The sequence below is a fragment of the Anas acuta genome, chromosome 5 (genome assembly GCF_963932015.1).
Source record: "Anas acuta chromosome 5, bAnaAcu1.1, whole genome shotgun sequence".
Lineage (NCBI taxonomy): Eukaryota > Metazoa > Chordata > Aves > Anseriformes > Anatidae > Anas > Anas acuta.
The window spans coordinates 12,463,028-12,486,436 of NC_088983.1; the positions used below are offsets into that span (position 1 = coordinate 12,463,028).

The 23,409-nt window shown below is 36.2% G+C and overlaps 1 protein-coding gene across 4 annotated transcripts in view; it reads right to left on the minus strand.

Annotated features, from left to right (window-relative positions):
* Window positions 1–854: 854 nt before the first annotated feature.
* WDR25 (WD repeat domain 25) overlaps window positions 855–23,409 on the minus strand; it is a 66,810-nt gene continuing 44,255 nt past the window's right edge. For all 4 annotated transcript variants that reach the window (XM_068682762.1, XM_068682763.1, XM_068682764.1 and 1 more), the window contains 4 exons: window positions 20,673–20,803; window positions 5,125–5,295; window positions 3,438–3,578; window positions 855–3,042 (listed from right to left, as the gene is read on the minus strand). In XM_068682762.1, the coding sequence (XP_068538863.1) occupies window positions 2,821–3,042; window positions 3,438–3,578; window positions 5,125–5,295; window positions 20,673–20,803 (665 nt within the window). In that variant the 3' untranslated portion in view covers window positions 855–2,820. The remainder of the gene's footprint in view (window positions 3,043–3,437; window positions 3,579–5,124; window positions 5,296–20,672; window positions 20,804–23,409) is intronic.

Consider the following 23,409-nt stretch of genomic DNA (forward strand, 5'->3'; position numbering starts at 1 on the left):
TGATTAGGCCTATAGTTGAGGTATATAGTGACTCACCAACAGTATTTCATCTGAGTGAACACAATGATTCTAATAACTGTCTGCTAATTAGCAGGTTTTTGAGATAAAGACACAGTTGAATAGCTTGCATCCTCTGACACCCCAAATTAATAACGCTTCAGTACCAAATAATAATGTGGTAGAGAATGGCATTATTACTTTTTGATACAGTACAAAATAGATTAAAATGAACCCAGCTTGTTTATGCAAAGAGCCTAACCATTTCAAAATGGTGAAGATCTCCAGCTTAGCTCTAACACACAATGCCCTAGAAAGCTCTATATAAAGCTTGAAGAATTACTCCTAAAGCAAGATTCAAACATTTCTAGATTACAATTTTATGAATAAAATTAATTAACCAACAATTCATTACATTCTAAAAGCTTCATCTGACCATAATGATCCTTGTTTGCAGCCCAAACATTATTTGGTAATTGCAGAATGATGGAGCAATGTGGATATTTTTTGATTACAGTTCATTACATAAGATTACAAGGAAGAATTTGTCTTTGAATCATAATGAAAACTTAATTGACACCACTATGCTAAAATATTTCAAATGATTAAATTTCAGTCTCTTGTCTTAATCAGTTTTATATTAGAAAGAGATTTTAACAAGATAATGCTGTGAACATAATTTCATTGCATTATAAAACTGTTGGCTGGATCTCATAAGTAATTAAAACTCCAACCATCTTGGAAATCTAACACAAATGCAATTCCAATTTTAATATTCTTTAAGATTATACAGTATCAAATTTCTTTTATTTTCCTCAACTACCTTTAATCAAAATTAAGCTTCTTTCCCCCCCCCCCCCCCCCATAAATGGTCTAAAATTATACTTGCAAGATAATTTCAGGAAGGATATATGCCAGACACTAGAATCATGCCTCAGGACATAAATTAAACAAGCAACAACATGGGTGGAATTACAAGATGAAGTTACTTTTCTGTACAATACGCTCAGTGATTTTCAAATGCTGCTATCTCAAGATCTTCACTCCATCCAGAGGTGTTCTCAGCTGAAGTTGAATGTGCCGAGAGCTCATTCAGATATATAACAGTCATCAAGTAGGCTACCATGAGCTCATATTTATTTCAGAGGCATTTCTCTCTGCTGTATTTAACCATATCACAGCCCAAGATAATCTATTGTAGAGAATAATAGCATGTATCACATGGCTGCATTGGCTGCCCGTCCTTCACATTAGCAGAATTGATTGCCAGAAGTTTTAAAATGGCAAGAGCATCTTTAGAATTGAAATACCTGGAGAGAAGGAAACAAAGCCACTCTCCTAGGTAATGTCATGCAGTCGTGATTCACTCTGCCCAAATACCTGCATCTACTACTTCATTTTCAGCTGAACTCCTTCTGAATTTATGAAGTTGTTCTAGAAGAATTCCATAAACACCAGTACCACAGCTCTAATTACCAGTAACCCCTCAAATCACTGTGCAGCTGGCTTGTACGTTAGAGGAGAAATGCAAAATTCAGGCTTATGTCAAATATCTTATTGCCAAACAAGGAAGCAAAAATTGAGAACAGTCTCAAAAAAAAATTGCACTACCTCGCATGGATCACTAAACTCTAATACCCTGTGTTAAAATCTATCATAGCTGTTGATAAGGCTATTAAAATAATGCAGTCAAAATATTTTTATATGGATTTCAAACTATATGAAAATCAGAGGATAATTGGATCCATAGCTTTAGTACAAGCTTATTTCTTACTATAACCTACAGGGAACACAGACCACAAACCAACGGAGCACATTTTGCACATTTCTTAGTTGGAACATGCTCTTTGCAAGACTTCTGAAATTTTTTCCTTGAAAAATCCAGTTTAATTTAATTTAAATTTAATTTAATTTAATTTAATTAATCCAGTTTAAGCATGTGAAAAATAGTGTAAAAAAACAAACTCACTTTGTATTTGTGTTATTCAGAACAAATCAGAAGAATATATGAAGTTATACATGAGAATGTAAATACAGTTATGGTCTAAGAGACTTTCTATTTGTGAAGAATAAGAGTGAAATAGTGAAATACAAACACCATGTGTAAAAAAAAATATATAAATATGTTTTGGGTTGTTTTAATTAAAAACATTTACATATAGTTTAGTTTTGTTTTGTTTATATACAGTCATAAGTTCAGGTTAAAAATTCATAAATGTTCAAAATTCAAAGATGGGAATGTAGAGAACACAGATTCATTGGCTTCAAAATTAGCTCCAAGTTCTTTCCCTAGAACCCTCAGAAAGCATTTTACAATAAGCTGAGCTGGTAGCGCCTACCTGTTTCCAAAAGAGGCAGTCCCACCTGCCCTATGATCACCCCTTTCTTGCAAGTAGAAGCTGTTTTGCCTTGACCTACACTATTTTGCTTGTCTACCACATTAGTGACCAGGGGCTAAACTAATGAAAATCTGGTTTAAGAAAGCTGCAGTAAAAAGCTACATAGAAAGAGCAATAATTTTCTTCAGGTTTAGCTTCTCACATCAGGGTAGGGTTAGATGGGCACCAGAACACTGACATGAGGCAGAAATGTTTTACCAAGGCCCAGGGAGAGAGGAAAACCACTTTTTAGCTCAACAGCTAAAAAGACCATCTTAACTACATTAGGAATGCATATGTCTAGCAGACAGAAGTAAAGATGACATTCTCCCCTTCCTACAGCACATCACAACATAATGTCCTATTGCATATCATGGTTTATTCGCTCTGAAACACCAAAACCTTTGGCAAAGAGGGAAGTAATTCTGAAAAGTCTTTCTGCCTGTTATTGCCAGATCTTGATTTCTCCAGTCCAGTCACATGTTGCAAGGAGTGATGGCAAGACTGGGTGAAATTTTGCACTCACACAAGCTTCTTTATGGGCAGACAGAGTGCGAATAATCCTAGCAGTATGGTAGTTATAGAAAAACACGTTGCCATCAGAACTTCCTGTCACCAAAAGTGTTCCATCTGGAGAAAATTCACAGCACACTGCAAATCCTTCCACCTGTAAAAAAAAAAAAAAAAAAAAATAGTAACAGCATAACTCCTGTTGCTGATTAGAGAAATTCATTGTGGTAATACTGAAAATGAGTATGGTACCAAAAAAAATGCATCTTTAAATAAATATGCACTAAGGACTTCTCCAGGTGTTTATTAAGACACAGCTATAACACAAACTTATTTAATCAAGCTATTAGGTATTCACAAAGTCTTCTAAAAATGATCTTCTTCAGAGTGTATGAGATTCAAAATAGCATACGGGAAAGCAAAGGAAGGTAATTAATACCTATCACTGATTTATCATCAAACACTATTAGCAGACTTATTAAAAAGCACAGTTGCTTTTCTATCTGTCTTGCTTCTAGTCTTGGATATGATCATTCTGGTGAAAAAGAATACCTTATGTCCTTCGTATCTTTTCTTTTTGTTGATTCGATAAGGTCGCTGGGAAGAAAACAATGCCATATAGTTCCCATTTGTCTGAGCAACAAACACAGACTCTCTTGGGTGCAGTGCCAGACTGGGGCAAGTGTAACGCTCCTGAAAAAAATTTTAAATAAAGTTTTGTTGCATGAAACAAATGTTTTGCTGAAATGAATCGAGTTAACTTTTTGAAGTATTCGAAAGACCATAAAAGACGGACTAAAAGTCATCTCCATGGTATGTTATATATATTTATAACTCATTATAGTTAAGTATATATACATAACTCATTACAATGCACTGAAAGTCTTACACCAGGTCAAATATTAAATCAAATATCTATCCTGTTTTGGTAGATTTCAGCTAGGTCCAAACCAATCATGAAAGAACCCCTCTTCTAGTTTCAGTCTAAACAAAAGACACGGTGCTAGATTTTGAACCCCTGAACATAAATTCAATGAGCTTTGGCTGGAGACAAAGGACATGACAGCAACCACTGGACATGATGGACTATGCAGCAGAGTGGGAAGAGCATCAGACTGATTTTGTTACATGGTTTGGAAGTGACGAATTGGTAAGGCGGATCTGGCTATCATAAAGAACTGGGCACAGAAACCAAAACTGCATTACGCACCATGCCTGGTTAGGAGTGCATTCTGTGGCAGGGCACTGTGTATTTCTGGAGGGAAAACTGGGTCTAACAGGAAGGGATCAGATAGCACCACACAATCTGCAGGAGCATTGTGCTGTTATGCTGGGTGTTCAGTAGCAGTGGGTTATTTTGGAGCTCAACTATTCACTCGGTAATGCAGATAAGCAATAGATGAAGTCCTGTCAGGACCTAATCTGTTTGAGTCCACAAGTTCTCTCCCACCTTGAAGGGTTCAAATGTGACATTCAGAAAACTGAAGTAGGGTTTACCAAAATCACTATCATTTTCTGTTTACTTTCAGTGCAGAAGAGGGAAAATTGTCCAGTTCAGAGATACAGTAGTCCAGAGAAGATAGGCCGTGGGGTTTTGTTGTTTGTTTGTTTGGAAGAGGACAGGGAGGGAAAGGCTGGTTGTTTGAAAAACAGCCTTGATACTGAAACCTGACTGTTCTGTACTTTATTTATTCACCGGTGGTTTTTTGTTTTTGTTTTTTTCCCTATTGCCTATTCAGGAAGATAGAAGATCTAATATTAGACAAAGACATAATTGTGGAAATTAAACATGAAACAAACCCATTAGATCATCTACTGCATGTCCTTGTCAGTAGAGAACTGTTCATTCCAGCCAACAGGCATCTGTATACAATTCAATCATATTATATTACATAGGGTATTAGACTTGGGTTTTCTGAAAAGATCCAGGGAGCTGGAATTATCTGTTAAGTTCCTTGGTAATCTCCTTTGAAGCTGTCAGCCTTTCTAGACAATTTAGTCCATTAAATATCTTGTCTGGGCCGATTACAGAGAGAAACACTATCTGTATCGATAAAAGTAAAATCTGCCTCTCTGATTATGCCATGCAAGATATCAATATGCATGTATCAGGTTGCTATTACTATGCAAATATAAAACTCAGTTTGTCAATAGCCCTCATTCCAGCTTTATTTTCTACATTATTGACAAGCATGAAATACTATATCATGACCCAAACAATAATAGCTGTTGATCTTACATGAAAAATCTGATTTGAGATTTTGGCAGCACTTTGGAAGTCCCATGCAATAATGGTACGATCAGCTGAGTCCCGGCTTACTGCATCCGTGCTTGTGAGAAATTCTTTTCCTTCGGTGAGAAAGAGTATATCCAATGTCTGTTGCACTGCAGCCTTGTAAACTCTCGTCACCTAGTAGACAAGAAAGTTTCTCATTTTTGGACAGAGAATGATAGTCTATGTTCTTGGTATCAATAACTATCTTCAACCAATAATATTTTAGTATGTGGAAAAAAGTCATTTTTAAAAGTTGAAGTAGAAGCATATTAAATAGTTTGGTAATGTATGTAAATAGTTCCCACACTGAAAAGTTGCATGAGATATATATAAAAAAAAAAAAGCAGTCTATATAATTTACATATTACATTTATATGTACTTCAGATTCTGTTATAAATTCTTAAGGAATTAAAGCTGGATCCAAAAAGAGTTTTAGATGACACAATGCTGTGGAGCTGGATCCTTCAAGCTCCCTTCTATTTTATGAACTCAGTGCACTCTGAGGATGAATCTGAGGAGCTCTCCTTCCAAGAAATGTCAGAAGTTTATGTTTTCAGTCCTTTTGTTCTCAAAATCTTCAGCTAGTTATAGAGACAGGGAAAGGAAAGCATGGGGATTTGCAACCTAAATGACATGGCAAGAAGTGAATACTCTCATTGATCATTCTAAACTTAATCATAAATCACAGGGGACAAGTAAACTGGATGATTCAGGACACTCTCCCAGTCCCAAGCTGCTGTGTAGGGAAGCTCACACACCGGGTGAGAAACTGTCCAGGAGGCACCTGCAGAAGCACCTTCTTCATCTCTGCAGAGGGCAGTTCGCTCCATTAAGGGCTCAGTCTGACACCCCCTCATGAAAAAAAAAAAAAAAAAAAAAAAGGAACCCAAGCAGAGCCTGCTCTTCATGATACCAAAGGTGGTGACATGAGTGCTGCTGTCAAGCAGTTCAGTGCTTTAAGGACTCCGCAAGCGTGCTGCCTTTGTCTGTAGGGACTCCCACCTCATCTGCCCACTATGGCTCTGGCATGAGGCAGCCTCTGCTGCTGCTTTTGCTGCCACTCTGCCAAGAACAGAGGGCAGCAGGGAAAGAAAGAGTCATCAACACTTCAAAGCACATCTGAGCTCAGGAGTAAATAAATAATGTGCCTCATGCACTAGCTCCAATTTTGTAATTAATGCACATGATCAGTCTCTAAAGTTTGTGCTATAAAAGCAAATACAAAAGTTCCCAAATCCGCTTTCCAAATCAAAAATATCACAGTTCCCAAGTAGAGATCCTCTTTTAGGACATATACCACAGAATCTTGGATACATGCAGAAATGGATCCTCAGCCACGGGATTCTGAATATTTTAGCAGCTTGTAAGTTGGATCTTAAGATGTGAGACAGATTTTGAAGTATTCTAAGGAATATATGAATAATTTGAATTTCCTTTCTTTCTACCTTTCTTCATGAAATTCTGCATCTGTGTTGTCTACTTTGAATCTTACAAATCAATACCTTTGCTTCCTTTTCTGTGATTTACCTCCAATGAAGAAAGACTTCAAGGCAAGTGGCCAGATCAAAGCAGTCCATCTCTGAATATTCTGATCCTTAAAACTAGGACACCAAAAGACTTAGTTTTTCATATCTAAATCTTTCTCTCCAAGATAGCTAAAACATAGCAGCCTGCACTTCCAATAGGGTGTTCAGAGGTCAGTCCTTCTTGCAACCTCACAGAAATATCAACTGAGCAGAGAGACTGCATGCAGTATTATACTGAAATGGTTCTTAACTTGTGAGGCATTTCAGTGCCTGCCTTATACCTAAACTTAATTATAAATTACAGGGTAATCACCTGTAACAGCACATGGCTATTGAGTTCATGGCTACTGCGCTTGTATAGATCCTGTAAGCACAAACATTTTTAGAAGAAAAAAAATCAGGTACTGCAATGAAATATCCTGGATTATAACTGTTTTATATTTTAAACAATAAGAGAAAAATAATTTACAATATTAAACACAACGTGAGAACTTCTCAATTCCTTGCCTCAAGCTCAAAATCTATGAGTGTTTGGAAACGTTCAGAACTAGCTGATCCTGCTGTAGGGTACAGAGATACTAGATGATCTCCTGAGGTCCCTTACAGCTCTGCTTCCTGTGATCTCAGCATGCAGAAGTATGGCAGCAGCTGTTCCAAGTGCTTTTCACAGGCTCTGTGAAATGTAGTTTGGAAACACAATGTTTGCACTCAGTGAAGGACCTGGGTCATGCAAGCACTCTACACACACAGCAATAACATCAATAAGATGTAAACCTGCAGACTGAAAAAACTGGCACACTTTTCAGCAATCTGCCTGCATTTTTAAGATACAGAATATACAATTGTGTTATTGTATGTCATATTTTTCATCCGAGGAATCTGCATAATATACAAAGCAATTAAACTTTGTAAAGCAAAAATTGATATTTGCATATTTATAATGTTCACTTTGTCTATGGAGAAATCACCATAGATATCTATTTCTTCACTGAGTTATAAAAAGAAGCACATAGTTCATTAGAAAAGTTGAAAATTAAGCTATTTCATAGGAGCAAAAAAAAGGCAAATATACCTGATTTATAATGTCTGCCTGGAATGTGAAATGGAATACCGTACAAAGATTTGACAGCTGTAGAAATTGCAGGAGAACTGAAATAAATGTAAACTGTGAGGATGGGACACAAAGGCAGAGGGGTTCTTTACCACCCCCATAAAGGGGAGGAACTACCCCGTGAAGTACCTTCACAGAGGTGACAAGTTCCAGCTGGGAAGAGCAGAGAAGCACAGACATGTAGCAATGGGAACACAGATGCAGAAATGAAGGTCAGTTCATTCCAGGAAATGTAAAAGAACAAAACAGAGTAATAAAAGATAAAAAAAAAAAAAAAAAAGTCCCAAACAGTGATTCAAGGTCGTGATTCTTTAATATTTCCTTACTTTAAAGATGGAACAAACTCAGACACACTGCTTGGGTCCTCAGCTATGTCAAGCCTCTAGAAAAACCCTTGTGAATACACGTACGTATAACCCCTATACACACTGTCCAGTGTTGTTAGGGGTTAGTTTGGGGGCTTACTTTAACACATTTTTAGACCAAGAAGAAATTGTGAAGATTGCAATGTAAACATACTTTTTTTTTTTGCTGATATTCTGTAGGCCCCTTACCTAAACGGCCACTATCAATTTAAACGTTTTCACTGCTAACTATTAAATATATCTGCTTGTCTACTAGTCAGTAAGATATCCAACAACTTAGCACTGTTTCAGAAAAATGTCTATAAAAATTACTATAAAATAATTAGTATAAAATACTAATCAGGATAAAATACTATATTTTTCTATACCTTTGACATGTTCCTCAGAAAAACTATGCTGTTTAATCACCAAACCACATAGTAAGAACTGACTCAGAGAACAATAAATTAACACTTTGAAAAGCAGCTGGGAACTTGGTATACATAGTATTTAAATTCCTCCATAAAGATGGCTTTCAAAAATAACTTATTGCATCACCCCTGCTCTGAAAAGTACTCATAATTAAACCTGTTTTGTTCTACCTTAGACAATCAATTCATGACATGCCTGAAGAACTCACTTCAGGAAAGCATGAGTTTTCCTACCCTGCTGGCTTTAGTTTGTTAATAACAGCTTTTGCTCTTTTTCTATTTGCAGATTTATCACCCGTAAGCACTGGAAAACCACAATCCACTTGTTCAATCGAAGCACTTTCTGGACATAAATGAAATCCTTTCAGAAAGAAGGCCTAATAGTTTCCGGTGTCAACAAAAGCCAACATAATAATAAAGCTTCTTTACAACAGCAAGAGTTCATGGCTGCAGGCATTCAACAAGAAAGGTAATTTGGGCAAATTAAATCAGTTTCAAATAGATTCTTATGGCTCTGGTGATTTGAGAAGCATGCTGTGACGCTGAGTTCAAGGTATATATTTCATGTGGATGTCCTATAATACTTCTCTGCACAAAGTATAGGCAGTGCCTTTTGCTTCTCAGGAAAGCTCGGAGCATCCATACGAGCACTTCAGCTCACAGCACTGTCCCCAGCACCACTGGTCACCCACCACCCACCGGCACTTCTCTTCCCTCAAGTCCAGCTTTAGACAAGAAAGAAATGTGCCTGCACATCCTCTGCCCTGAGAATCTGGAAATTAGGTCTCACAACAAATCTAAGAGGACTACAGGCAATCTGGAAGGTCACGAAAAATGTCATTGATCAGTCAGTTCAGTGGTTTCCAACCTGTAAAATGACCTTTTTTTTTCCTTACTCTTCTTGGCTTAGCTTCTTAGTTGGAGTGCTTTGGCATGAAACTGCCTCTTCCTACTGGCATGTTGGGTAATGCAATGGGCAACTGATCTAAGTTTCATTTGCAAAACTGTACTATTGCAATACAAGGAATAAAAAGCATGTTTCAACTAAAAAGAAAGCTCATTTTGCACAGAATAAAATCATTTCTTCCACCACAGTGTAAGGTGTTGTGTTGACAGGAAATAATACTCATTACAAAACAAATCAGTTAAACTGTGGTAAGAGTATGTGTTGAGCCACATAACTACTATTTGCCTTACAGTAACAAATTCAAAACAAAGCCATGACTATTAAAAAACACAATTTATGTTTCTGATCTCCATCTAAAAGATGCAGTGGCTGTTTTAATCACAATCCATGGTAATAGCATAGACAGGAAGATCAAACTTGTAGTTTTATGTTCTTTAAAGTATTTTAATGTAAGACTGGTGTATAACATGAGAGGTGGTCCCATGAAAAAAATGTGCCATGTTTATGTTGTCAACATTAAAAATAAAGAAATCAAGAACAAAATTTCATGGTGTGAAAACTCAAAGCAAGCTATGAAAGACAAAGACCACATGGGTGGTATAGAAAGTCCCAAAACCATAAATTTTAAAGACTTAAGTAGCCATTACTGGAAATCTTGATAAATAAGTCTGCAGTGCTTTCATACTCTTTCTACTTCTTTTAATGCCCAGTGAGTGGCTGCTGTTGTGCTTGTTTAGAATTTGTCTAGAAATGGACTGAAACCAGAACCAGAATTTCCCAACTATGTGAATACTTACTCTTCAGAAAGAAGCATTTGTTGTTCTTGGCCAGTTCTTGGCTCATTTCAGTCTCGTAAGGAGCAGTTGTGACAGAGAGATTGCATGCACAGACAGGTCTACAGTTCTGATCCATGACAGCACCGCAACAGGAGTAAATACAGCAGCAGTGCTCATGCATGTACTATAGCCACATAAAATGTGCCTCCATACTCAGAAAGGACCCTTGAATATTAACATTTAAAAGCATACGCAATTATGCTTGTAAAAATGTACCAACATCATCTTTCTTTGAACTTTTTCTCCATAAATTCTGTAAAGATTTTTCTCTGACAGTGAAAGAATAACTTTAGTCTTCTAATGCACCAAATAAATGATCTTATTTTAATTACATTGTTCTTCATAATACCATCAGTACATGACAATATATTAGCTGTTTCTATAGAAACCAGAAGTACAAGTTGTTCCACCAATTTCTACAGCCTTTTTTCATATTTATATGCTATCCAGAGACAAATTCATTAGGTCTCCTAAATACAAGCTACTTAAAATGACTGCATCTCATCTTAAAGAAGTTGCAATAGAATGTTTCCAAGGAAACAAATGCACTGCACTTGCACTCTATATTTATTAGATTTTTAAACTATGCTTTAATGACTCAGGCTTATCTCTTTATAAACTCAAGTATCAAGAAACAGATCGACAATACTAAAGAGAACTTTTTTTTTTTTTTAGCATAAAGCCATAGATGATAGTTACAATTTTGTGGCTAAGCAGTGCTCAATCTAGAGAAAAAAACAAGATGGGAAATAAACAAACAAAATTTTAACAACATCTACCTTGGCCTTTATTAATAATAAAAAACTCTGCAGTACATTTCCAGTCTAATTTTAAAAGTTCAAAATCACAATTTCCACATTTTTTCTAGTTAATTCTTTCTATATTTTATGAGGCCTAAATTTCAAAAATGTGAATTTGTATACAACTCCAACTCTAAATTTTCCTTAAATTTGTCTGTCACTGCAACCAACTGATTTCGTACTCATCCTTTTTGAAACCTTCCTAACAAAATGGTTATTAAGCCCAAAAGACTGGACCTTTGTATTCTTTTTTACTTATCTCACTTCTAATAAGTCAGTGCTATTTCTCCTGCATGATATTCTAGTCCTTTATTATTGATAATTTTGGTAGCACGCTTCTGGAACAATGTTCATTTTACAATACTTAGGTTAGTCTCTGCCTTCTACAGCTTACCTAAACATTCTATCACAGAGCACCAAATAAATTTAGAGTGATACCAAGTAAGCTTTGCACAATTTACCATCCCTAACTCCTACAAAATTTTATTATTTCACTTTTTCCTATATCTTTAACTAATCTTTTCTTCATTATCTGTTCTGTGACTGTGACAGGTCATACTTCTGTCTCTCCTGCCTGACATCCCTTTCTCTTTCTACCTTGTTGTTTAACATAAGCAGTGAATTTGCATTTATGGAGGTCTAGAATATTTTGGAAAGTTGATCATTATAAAGAAGGAGAGCCACAGGCCTCTCATCTTTCACTTATTCCCTCTCCAGATTACTGCATGGTGCTACTTCATGACTTTCTGTTGTGACAGCTGTAGCACATAGGTCTTTCCAAATCTCCAACATGCCTTGCTGGTTTATGAGTCAAAGCACAAGAACATCAATAAACAAGAGTTTTAAAAATTGACTACATCCAAGAAGATGCACTTGGCACTTGCTCTTATTGAACTTAATTCAGTTTAATAGTTTAGTTAATTTGGTTAGTGATTGCCCAGATCTCCAATCTGTCAAGATCTCTCTGCAAGGCCTTTCAAACCTCAACCAAGTCTACAACTCCTCCAAGTTTGGTGTCATCAACAGATTTGCTCAAAACACCTTCTAGTCCTATACCCAAATCATTTATAAACACATTGAAGAGGACTGACCCTAAATGGGGTGCTTGAGTGACCCCACTAGTGACCATCTGCCAGCCAGATGTGGCCCCACTAACCACAACCCTTTGAGCCCTGCCCGTCAACCAATTGCTCACCCATCATATGATGTTTTTGTGAAGTTGTTTGCTGGACATTTTGTCCAGTAGGATCCTATGGGAAACTGTGTCAAAAGCCTTGCTGAAGTCCAAAAAGATCACATCAGCTGGTTTCCCTTGATCAACTAGACAGATGATCTTATCATAAAAGAAAATCAAATTTGTTAGGCAGGACCTACCCTTCATGAACCCATGCTGCCTAGGAGTTTTTTGGTTTTGTTTGTTTTTTTTCTAAACATCCCTCTATTAAGATAATTAAGGTGGATGCATCTCTATATTAATTCTCTTAGATTTATAGCTGCTGTTAGTAACATTAACCATACTTTCCTTTTGAATCTGAACAGTATTGTATGGCAGTAAAAGGACTGCCCATATTTTTCTTTTGGTGGCCTTTAGGTTCATTGTTAATCATTTTTAGAGAACTTTCACGCAGATACAGACCAGACAAGACTATGACTGGTCCTAATGAAATTAAGTACTATGAAAACTGGGAAAAACTACTGGGAAAATTTACTGACAAAGTTTAATACCAGAAAGCCAATGCAAGTGGTAAAAAATATGTTAAATATATTCACTTTAAGTGGGATTTGTAGAATAAAGGGAAAGCTATAGGCATAAGAAAATGAAACTTCCCTTAACATGGAGAAGGTTGCTTTTCCCAGCTGTGTAAAATGTCATCAGCATAAACTTCTCACTTCCCCTTGGCCTTGTTGATTTTTATTCAGATTGTTTTAACTTTTATTGTCTTATACAACATGTGAAACTGAGCACATGGTTACTATTAAGGAGATTAATATAGATCTAGAGATATGTATCCATGCCTTCTTTTTGACTATGTCAGATTAAATTAATAAAAAAATAGGTTTATCCTTTTGAAACAGCACTTTGACACTTAAAAGGTAAAATTTGTAAAATCCCCAAAGTGTTTCTGAATTCAGAAAATTTTAAATTAATACATTCAGGTATGAGTTCCTTTCAGAAGAGCTAACAGCGTCCTTGCTTTATATTATACACACATGTTTGCTGGCACATGTAAATGAATCCTTTCTATTCAGTCTGCCAATTCTCTCATGATATAAGGAACTTTAGCTCCTTTAAAAGTGGTATCAGTACAACTGCAGTTGTAGTCTTGTTCTGATATTACAACTGTGTAATCTAAGAACCCAAATTAAAAAAATAAAAATAGATGTAATCTTTTTTATTTTCTGAACACAAAGAAGTCCTTAAATGCTGAGCTAAACGATACATGTCTCAACCTTTTGCTCTCCTTGGTATTTCAAGAAACATTAAAATTTCAGGTAGAATAAAATGTTGGAATATATATTGTCTCCAGACTGAAAAGCTAATGTAGAGCAGTCAAAACAGAGTGACTGTGTAATGCAACTGGCTTGTGCTGAACATCTTAAGACATTCTTCTACAGCTCTGTGAAAATTAATACCTTTAAAATATGTAAGTACTTCAAGGTCGCGGTGTTATTTTATGGTTCCTTTTACAGGGTTTTTCTAAGTTCAGATCTCAAGTCCAGAGGTCCCATGGAGGCTGTCCAATACAATGCTCCCCCTTTAGCTGGCACTGCAGAGTTCTGCATTGTTTTATTATTTTTATTTATACATTTTTTAACACACACTTCCAAGTTTTCCAGTCCTTTCATAAAGCTTCTAAAAACATTTTCCAAGTATTCCACAAACATAATCAATCCATTATACAGCAATATAAGGCCTCCAGAATAATCTCATCTCCAGAGAAACAAAACTAGATTTAATACAAACAAATATCACTGTAATAAATCTCCACTTTCTATTCAAGTGCCTCCTTTATTCTTCTTTATTCTTTTTTTTTCAGGCTTTGATTACTTGTCTCTATAATTTTGAGATGCCTGTATACTTTACATTTCACTGAGCAGTTAACAAGCTGTTCTAGCCATTCATTTCTATGCTTATCTTGAAGACTTTGACTTTCTTATTGTTCTTCCATTCTTTATCTTACTCAATACCCAAAGTTACATTTGAAATCATTTTTCCTATTTGCTCAACAGAACAAGGACAGCAATAAGTCTTTTTTTATATCTGTTTCTGATTAATAGCTTACTCTACATTTCTCTGTTTTAGCAGCTGAAAGAAAGCCTCAATTCGATCTTCATACATTTTCATTGAGACTTAAAAATCCAATTTTTATAGCACATTCAATACATGAATAAATACTAGCAATTTATGCTCATAAATTTACATTCCTGTTAAAAATCAGTTGCCAGCCAAAATCAAAATGACATATCAGAATTAATAAATTGGCAATATACCACTATCAGTTATTCTATCAGTTATTCTATTTCATTTTCCACCAGCAGAAATCTTTGATGTGGCACAATGGCATAGGAGAGCTCAACTGAATCACTGCATACACACATATATATATATATATATATATATATATATATATATATATATGCGTGTGTGTAATTGGACAATAGTTTTTTAGTAGTCATTCCCTCCGTCTCTGTGATGCTTTATACTTTTCTTTGAATTTCCAACAAAAATTCCCCCTTTTCCTGAAATATGATTGTTTTGCTGTATAAAGGCTGCAAGAAGACAGCCTGTTAAAACACAGGAGTGCATTCTAAAGGATGGGCTCTGGAACTGAATTACCAATGAATGCTAAAATTGAGTTTTCAACATGCAGTGAGTTTAGGATGCTTATAGTATTTACTAAATATGCTGCAAGGCCTAAAAAGGCTACTGCTATCAGGATATCAGGTATGACGATGGGAACAAAGAGAATTATGACTTCACCCACACCATTGTTCCAAGCTAAATGACAGGTTAAAACGCTTGAAAAAAGAAGTAAAACAGGACCAAAGCTACTGGAAACTTATAACAGTAAGAATACCAAAGAAAATCTTTTAACAAATTAGGGTGAAAACGCTTGAAAGATATTAAGGATGTTTGCGTCAAAACAGAAACCAAGTGGCAAGACACCTCAGACATCTATTTTAGCTAAAAGCAAAATGCACTCATTAGAACAAGATAAATTTCAACATATTGGGCAGTACACTTTATCCAATCTTGAACATGACCTTAAGTGTGTAAGATGGAAAAGAATGAAAGCAAGCTGTTTGCAGTTTGTGAATACAGGTAACAATAGAAACAGGAATACCTGAAGAATCTATTGAAATTCCACAAAAAGAAGCAGACATGAGATACTGATGAGTGATGATTCATGCCTAACCAACATACAGAGCTGCAGCTGAGAGTTTGAAATATATAAAACTACAATATTTGGTAGTAATGGTGCATATGCAATACTCACCATTCTGCAAGAGGAAGCCAGAACCAACAAAATCAGAGTTTGATGTTTTTCCCCTTTTCTCTACTCAGTTCTGATCTTCAGCATTCACTCAGTACACATACAAACCCAGTTCTTCATAAAAAAACACATTTTAGAGCCAATACAAATTTCAATGCCTGACAGTTTACACCCTCTGCTGAGCTACAGATACCTTAAATGGGGAAAACAAAGGGCAAGAGAACCTCCCTCCCTCCTTTGCAAATATTTCATGGTATGAGAGTAGGCTACACTGCTGATTTAGTCAGGCACAGTACACACAGAACTTCATTGTTTTCAAAGTAACGTCAAAAAATACATCAATATCTGTTAGCAAGCTAAACCCACACCATCCACTTTCTAAGGTAATTAAACACTGCTCCTTATTAAAATTAATACTCCTAATGCACTGCTTAATTGGTTAGTTTTCTGACTAATGATGTTCTGCAAGAATATAATTGTTTTCTAGTGAATAAAGCAGGTAACAGCTTCTTAAAGCTTCCCAAGAACAACAAGTACAGGATATGTACAAAAGAAACAGGATGGGTGTTTTTGTTTTGTTTTACCAAGCTTAAAGCTTTCCTACTTTACCTATGGCAATAAACATTCATTCACTTGTTTGTCCTCTTGGAAAGTAAAATATTTCGTTACAGTATGGTGGAATGTTTCCTTTATCTCTTCATTAGCACCAGCTTACAGAAGCTTACTCTGAGCACTGCAGTGTCCTGCAGCTGCAGAGGCAAACAAGGTTTGCATTCCTGAGTTCAGCAGGTTCTAAAGCAGGAGCTTAAGCATTATAAACACAAATGTAGAGTTAGCCAATAAGAAAAAAATGCATTATTCTACTAGTCTTAATTTTGTTATACATAGTAGCATGGCTGCAGATTTCTGAGAAATTACATTATAAAACGGGATCAAAGGACTTCACAGCATGCAACCAGGTATATGACAACAGCAATGCTCTCAGTCAAAAAGAAAAAATTCATAATGCAACAACTTTGAGTACACCCTCTACTTGGGCAACAGCATTAAAGTGTGGAAAGGAGATGGCCCATGGAAAGACAAACATCTTATTTGATTGTACCCATTTCAAACAGGCATTGTACCCAAATCAGTAAGTAAGGAGGTTAAAAAAAAAAAAAAAAAAAAAAAAAAAGCACAGTTGGGCAGAAGAGCATAAAAAGCATAAAGACTCCCTAATCAGCAGCAAACCTGAGGGCTGTTTGAGAGTGAACATATAGTCAAATTAATAAAATGTAGGAAACATGAAAAGTATTCATGTTTCACTTCTACTAGTCTATATGAACATAAATGGCTTTAAAACAGTGTCTGCTTGTCCTCTGGAAATGAGTTATAGATGCTGTCACCCAAGACATTCACTCCTGGCTCTGAATGCAGATATACATGTACATGCAGCTTATATGTCATCCTCCACAAGCCACACAAAGGTGACTCCAGCCATATCTCATTTCTCATAACTAGACAGTGGTAAAGTACTGAAAAATGCAGTTTTCATCCACAGTTTTGCCAGATGTACTTTACACAGTAGTTACCAGAATTAAAATATATCAGAACATCATCTCAAACCAGACTACTGGTAGTTTTCTTCTTGTTGTTTGTTTGTTTTCAGAATTACAGAAGATATAAATGATATTGAAGCCTACAGTTTATCAGTATGGATTTGCTACTTTGCTTTCTTTGCCTTCAATAAGTCAATACCTCACAAATTGCACATCAGCCCTTCATCTCTTCATCTTCCACTGTAATCTCCATCTCATTTGTCTGCTTCTTACTGCAATAATCTCTCATGTAAACCATGTCATATACTTCTCCACTTGCCTTCTCTCTGTTCTAGCAATGCTGTTCTTCAGTGAGGGACAGGACTGCACTTCCCCTCTCCTTTTGCTTTTCAGGAACAGTTTCACTGAGAAGACTTTCCCAGGCAATCAAACTGCCCCTTGTCAATCAGCAACTTGCAGTCTTGTAGCAAGGAGATGCATATACTTCTGTGGGACAGCAAGCTAAGCTGATTGGCAACAAACAGCAATTAGTTAGTAGACATGCTGTTCTGCAGACTCTTCATGGGTTAAGAAATACATGCTGTCCCATACCTGCTCCTGTTCACAAGGAACTGCTGTGTGAGCTTACGTTTGCACAAACCTGAACTACCGGCAGGTTGCACAGACATAAATGCACAGTCTGGGCGGTGGCTGAGCTGAGGCACTGGAATTTAAAGCCTAACAGGAAGGAGCAGCTTTATTTAAGTGATGAACACAATTAGTTACTTCATTGCATGGAATAAAATACTGCTTGATACCTTGCAAGGCACCATGAGAAAGTATTGACACTCTGAACTTTCACAAAGAGGAAAAAGGACCCAAGAAGAAAATAAGTTTTCAAGACATATGCCTTGGCAACAACACTACGCCATTCAAAGACAAAACCAGAATACCAAGAATAGGCAGAGATATTGACAATAGAAGAGCATCAGACTCAAGAGATGACTCAGAACCAACTTATTCAACACAAGCATTTACATCTGCTATTTAGCCCTTTACTTGTACTTGAGCCAATGCCAATTTAACATAGTCTTTCAGCATAGGCTCAAGTCTTTTCATCACAATCTCTGGCATCAGAATTGCTGTAAAAAGTGTTACTGAAGTGCAACCCTCGAGCTGTCAATATCCATTGTAAAAGATTCCTCTATTTCTTTCCTTGAAAGTGAAGTGCCTTCTCAACTATCATTATTTGAGACTGTCCCCTACCATCTGTGAAAGATTTCTCACCATATTCCTCCATAGCTTTCTCCACCAGGGAGCTACAGTCGAGACAGGCACATTTTTGCAACATACCATGCTGGCCATTTGTACTGTTTGTACTGTAGAAACAAGCAGCTACCATTTTCCATCTGAAGAGACTGGGCACCTTAGACACATGCAAGCTGGAAGTATTGCCATTTTTTGGCAGGAACATGCTCATCAAGCACAGCTGATTTCAAATCTAGAGAAAAACCATCTTTGCAGGATTTTCAGATAGTCAAAGATGTAAAACCCATCATAAAGAAACAAAAGGTGATGAAGGAAAGAAAGTCTCCAGCTTTGTAGACAACCACAGTGTCATTTGACTTCGTGTATAACTGCAATGTCATTTACCAAAAGTCTGTTGCACCAAGTTAGAAAATCTTATAAGGAATACTTTGTCACCCATATCTGCAATCTTCTACTTGACTAGGATAAAATATCTCAAATTTAACACTACAGTCAGCAATCTTTAAGCTTTAAAAAGGTTTTATCCATTTGGTTCCTGAAATACGTTTTAAGGGAAGTTTATCCTAACATGACGTTCAATGTCTTCTCCATGTTAAAAAGTACAGCTAAGGTTTCAATTACTGACTGCAACTCCTCCCCACAACTAAAATCTACTGTTATAAGAGTCTCAGGAAAGAAAAATTGTACTCTCTACTTCATCTGCACACTATGAAACCACTGACACCGCTGTTCTGTAGAGAAGACTTCCTCTAGTCTCTCTTTTCCAGCACCCTGATAGGAAAAAAAAATAATGACTTTTTCCTACATTAAATTTACAGGGTGAACTCTGACCATTTGAAATGAACACCCTTTGAACTGGCATTATTTCCCATTTGAGTGATACATACTCCAATGTTCCATAAATTGCCTATGATAAACACAGCACACTAAAATCACTTTAGTGGCAATACCAGAATACCATATACCAGTGAAAGACAGGAAGGAGAGAAGAATTACTATAGAAGTCTCATAACTTTTTAAAAGTTACATAGGTATTCTTTATAACACATATTTACTATTTTGCAAACTAAAACTACAATTATCTTTTGTCATGGAACTGTGCTTCAAGTATTTCTTCATATCCTTTATCACGGAAAACGGCTCATCATACAAGTATGATGCATAGAATAAATTCCATCACAAAGGTTTTCCCACTGACGGTGTAACTCTGAAACTCTCATTAAATTTATTTTCAGAGTAGCCTCAGACTTGGCACTCTGGATATGTACATACTAATGTTCTTTTAATAACCTATTCATGTAACGGAAGCGTAAGGTATAGAACCTACACAATTATTAATAAAAAGTCACACCACACAGCTTGAACTGTTTCTCAAACACCAGAGATAAATCCAAAGGAACAATTGCAGCACAGGAACCAAGTATTTCCTTAATAGAGCAACTCCCATAACGGTTCATGTTAGAGCTCTCATACCTGAAGTATCTACCTGCATCCCTCACCCATTATGCTGTTTAGTGCATCAAGGTGAGAGACAGTGTTTGGTTAAGCAATCTTATCTTCTTCAGATCCCTTCTGCCATCCTCAAGAGCAAACAGATGGCTAACTATGACGAGCAGCCTCTACCCACATAGAAAATCAAAGGAAAACAAAGAACTACTCACTTTACAGTCACTGCTGCTCTTTGAGCTGTTCTGTGCATGTGGATGTCTGCCTGGCTTATGCTTCCATTTTTGGTGAACAGTACAGTTCTGGTCTTACCTGAACTCTGAAGGACAGATGGGAGCATGTTCTGTGTGGTTCAGGATAAAGTAAAGGCAGAGACCATATATGTCTCTCCGTGGCCTTTCATGCATGTAAAATTTACTCCAGGCTTCTATGCAAGAGATACAGGCACACACACCCTGACCTATGTGTAACAACTTAAAGAGCTTCCTAGTTACACAACTGCCTTTAAAAAAAAAAAAATCTTAAAAAAAAAAAGAGAAGAAAAAAAAAGAAGCAAGCTATTGGCTTAATTTAATTAAACTATACATTACCCATATTTATAAAGCCAAAAAAAATCATGTTTGTTGTGTGTACAATGTTCCTCTTTGTGCTTCAAAAACATTATAAAGGTTCATATCAACATATGGCAATACAATCAATGACAAATGCAAAATGCTTACAAATAACATTTCATTGAAAGACCATCTAACAGATTAGTAATGCATAGCACATTCAACCTAGGAAACATCGTACAAGAGAAAAAAAATATAATAAAATAAAATCTATTACCTTACAAGTCCTTATATCCCAGGCTTTAACTTCTGGGCTGAACCCTCCACAAACAAAAATATTTGAATCTGTAGGGTGGAACTTCAGTGCGCTGATCCTAAATTCATTTTTGCTGCTAAATATCTGCTTCCCTAAAATAAAGTGAAAATTGAAGATTAAAATTGGATCAGAAAATGAAAATAATTACTAATTTCAACCAAGTTTCTAAAATACCTAGCTGGTCAAAAGTGAGTATGTTTCTATTAACCCATTTCAAGTGCCTGGGAATACTCTAGTTTCCTGAAAATACAAGATGGAACTCACTAATTTCCACCCATGTGAAATCAATCCTGTTCACGGGCTTCTGCACCACCGATTGCTTCATATTGAGAGGAGACAACGAGCGGTTTTGCACATGATGGAGAGAAGAACCACCAAGGTCCCAGTTTACTTGACAGGCAGGGCTCAATCTTCAAATCTAACATATGTATGTTTTCCTTATGTATATTTCCTTATGTATGTTTTCCTATGGCTTAAGAGAAGCCATAGTCTTTTATCAGTGGGATGAAAATAACAACTAGAAGAAAAGACTACTGTCTGTACAGAAATCCCACGTCCCAAACTATACTACAGCTCTTGGGTGGTTTACGTATATTTCTGTGAAGGGAAGAGTGAACCTTCATCTTGAAAGAAGGAAATAACTTGTATGCCATCACATGAAGGCAATAGCTGTTCCCATGGATACTCTGTTCCCAACATTTAATTGTGCACACTAATCTTCACAGGATCCTGCAGTTAGTATCAATTGCATTTTAGACACTTCCAAAGGCAACAGAATTCAGCTACATTAATTTATAGGACTTTTCCACAGTCCACTGCTTTTGTGCTAACAAATTCATGATATTAACGTACGTTCACTGAAATATTATTTTGAAATAGCAGCACGGACCAAGATAAATAAATTTATTTTTTTCCTAATTTCAATGTCCTTTATATTCTACATATCACATGTAAAGATCTACATTAAATAAAATTATTGCCTAAGACACAATGAAGAAGTGCTACAGAAATAAACAATAAAAAATAACACGAACATACTATGACAGAAGTTTCTTAAAATATTAATTAACCTAGATTTTCAGCAAATGAGAGCTGTCTCAAACTACTGAAAATACTTTAAAAATAATAGTGACAGGTATAAATACTTCCTGTTAGGTGGACAATACTGATAAGCATTCATACAGATTTTTTCCTGCTTACTTCATGATTTGGAGCCAATTTATTTGGTTTCAGCATCAGTTCCATTTTCCCCTTCTGCTGAAATAAGCTTACATAAGAGAATAAGACTTGTCAAATTATTTATTTATTCATTGTAAAGTAAAGAAGAGAAAGATTGTACTTTATGCACGTACACTTTGAGCTAGCATTGGCAGGCAAAAATAGATTGCAGAGAATGTAAGGGGGGAGAGGCAACTGTTGTTCTGTATGAACATAGGGTTTTGTAGGTTCTTTTTTCTTTTTCTTTTTTTTTAAATGGATTATCCACTGATTACCCATGCAATATCTAAAGGGCCTCTCTGTCACAACTGAGGGGAAGACTTAATTCAGTCCCTTAAGTTCCTTCCCCAAAAGGAGAAAAAAGTCACAAGGGAAGCAGAGACCCTTCATACAAGTTGTGCAACAGTGACCATCTTTCGTCATGGGAGCTTTCAGCATCCTAACAGCTATGGCAGAAAAAACAAAGACTCCACAGGGAATGAAGAAGATATTAAAATCATCAGTAACAGGAGCAACAAGATATTGCTCTCATCTGTGCATCATTTGAAGGCTACAGAAAAGCCACATGTGCATGCATCTTACTCTGTCATCTCGAACTCTTGAGAAAACACTGAATTTGCACAGAGGCTCCCTGGTCATTTTAATAGCACTTTGCTTCGAAGGAATTTGGCTCTTACAAGTTTAATAAACACTCTGGGAGTATAACCAATATGTTTTTATGGTACTGCAGCCAGAAATTAAAAAAAACAACAGCCTACCTGTACTTATCCGGTCAACTAGGACATACAGCATCAGAACAAGCAGTAACAACTCTCCAAAAAGCACACTGTCCAAACAACGCTAGATATAGATATAAGAGATCCAATAGAACTCACCACTTCACATTCTGAAAAACATTAATTGCTTACCTGACTTTACTAAGATCTGGTTTTACCTCCACAAGACTTATGAAAACTGCATTTTCTATCTATAATGGATACATTTCTCTCACTATTTTGCTCTTTACAAATGCCCTAGCATTTTCTCTAGCCTAAGGCATGAGAAAGTCAAGTAAGATACAACCAGAAAGGATCTGCACTAAATATAAGATGCATTTCATCTACTGACTACGAGATCTGTTGCCGTTCCATAGAAAGAAGTAAGATTGATTTGACACCATTTGTTATTAATTAGTCAGTCCATCCTTCAATCTCATCCCCAGCTACTTCCAAGTAATTTGGTCATTTGCCCAACATTTTCTGCAGAAACTTAAATTCTCTGCTTCCCTACTTCATTTTCCCCCATTTTAAAGATAGATGCAGTCACTGTGTTTGCCCTTTTCTTGTCATCTTGTCTTAATTTGGTTATTTACCCAAAAGCTCTCAGTGACAGTCACTAATAGTCCCGAGATCATTACAGTGCAATTGTATGAATTCCACACTACGGTGTAATTGTACAAACAGAATTCATGCAAACAACATGAGCATCTTATTCTCCTCAA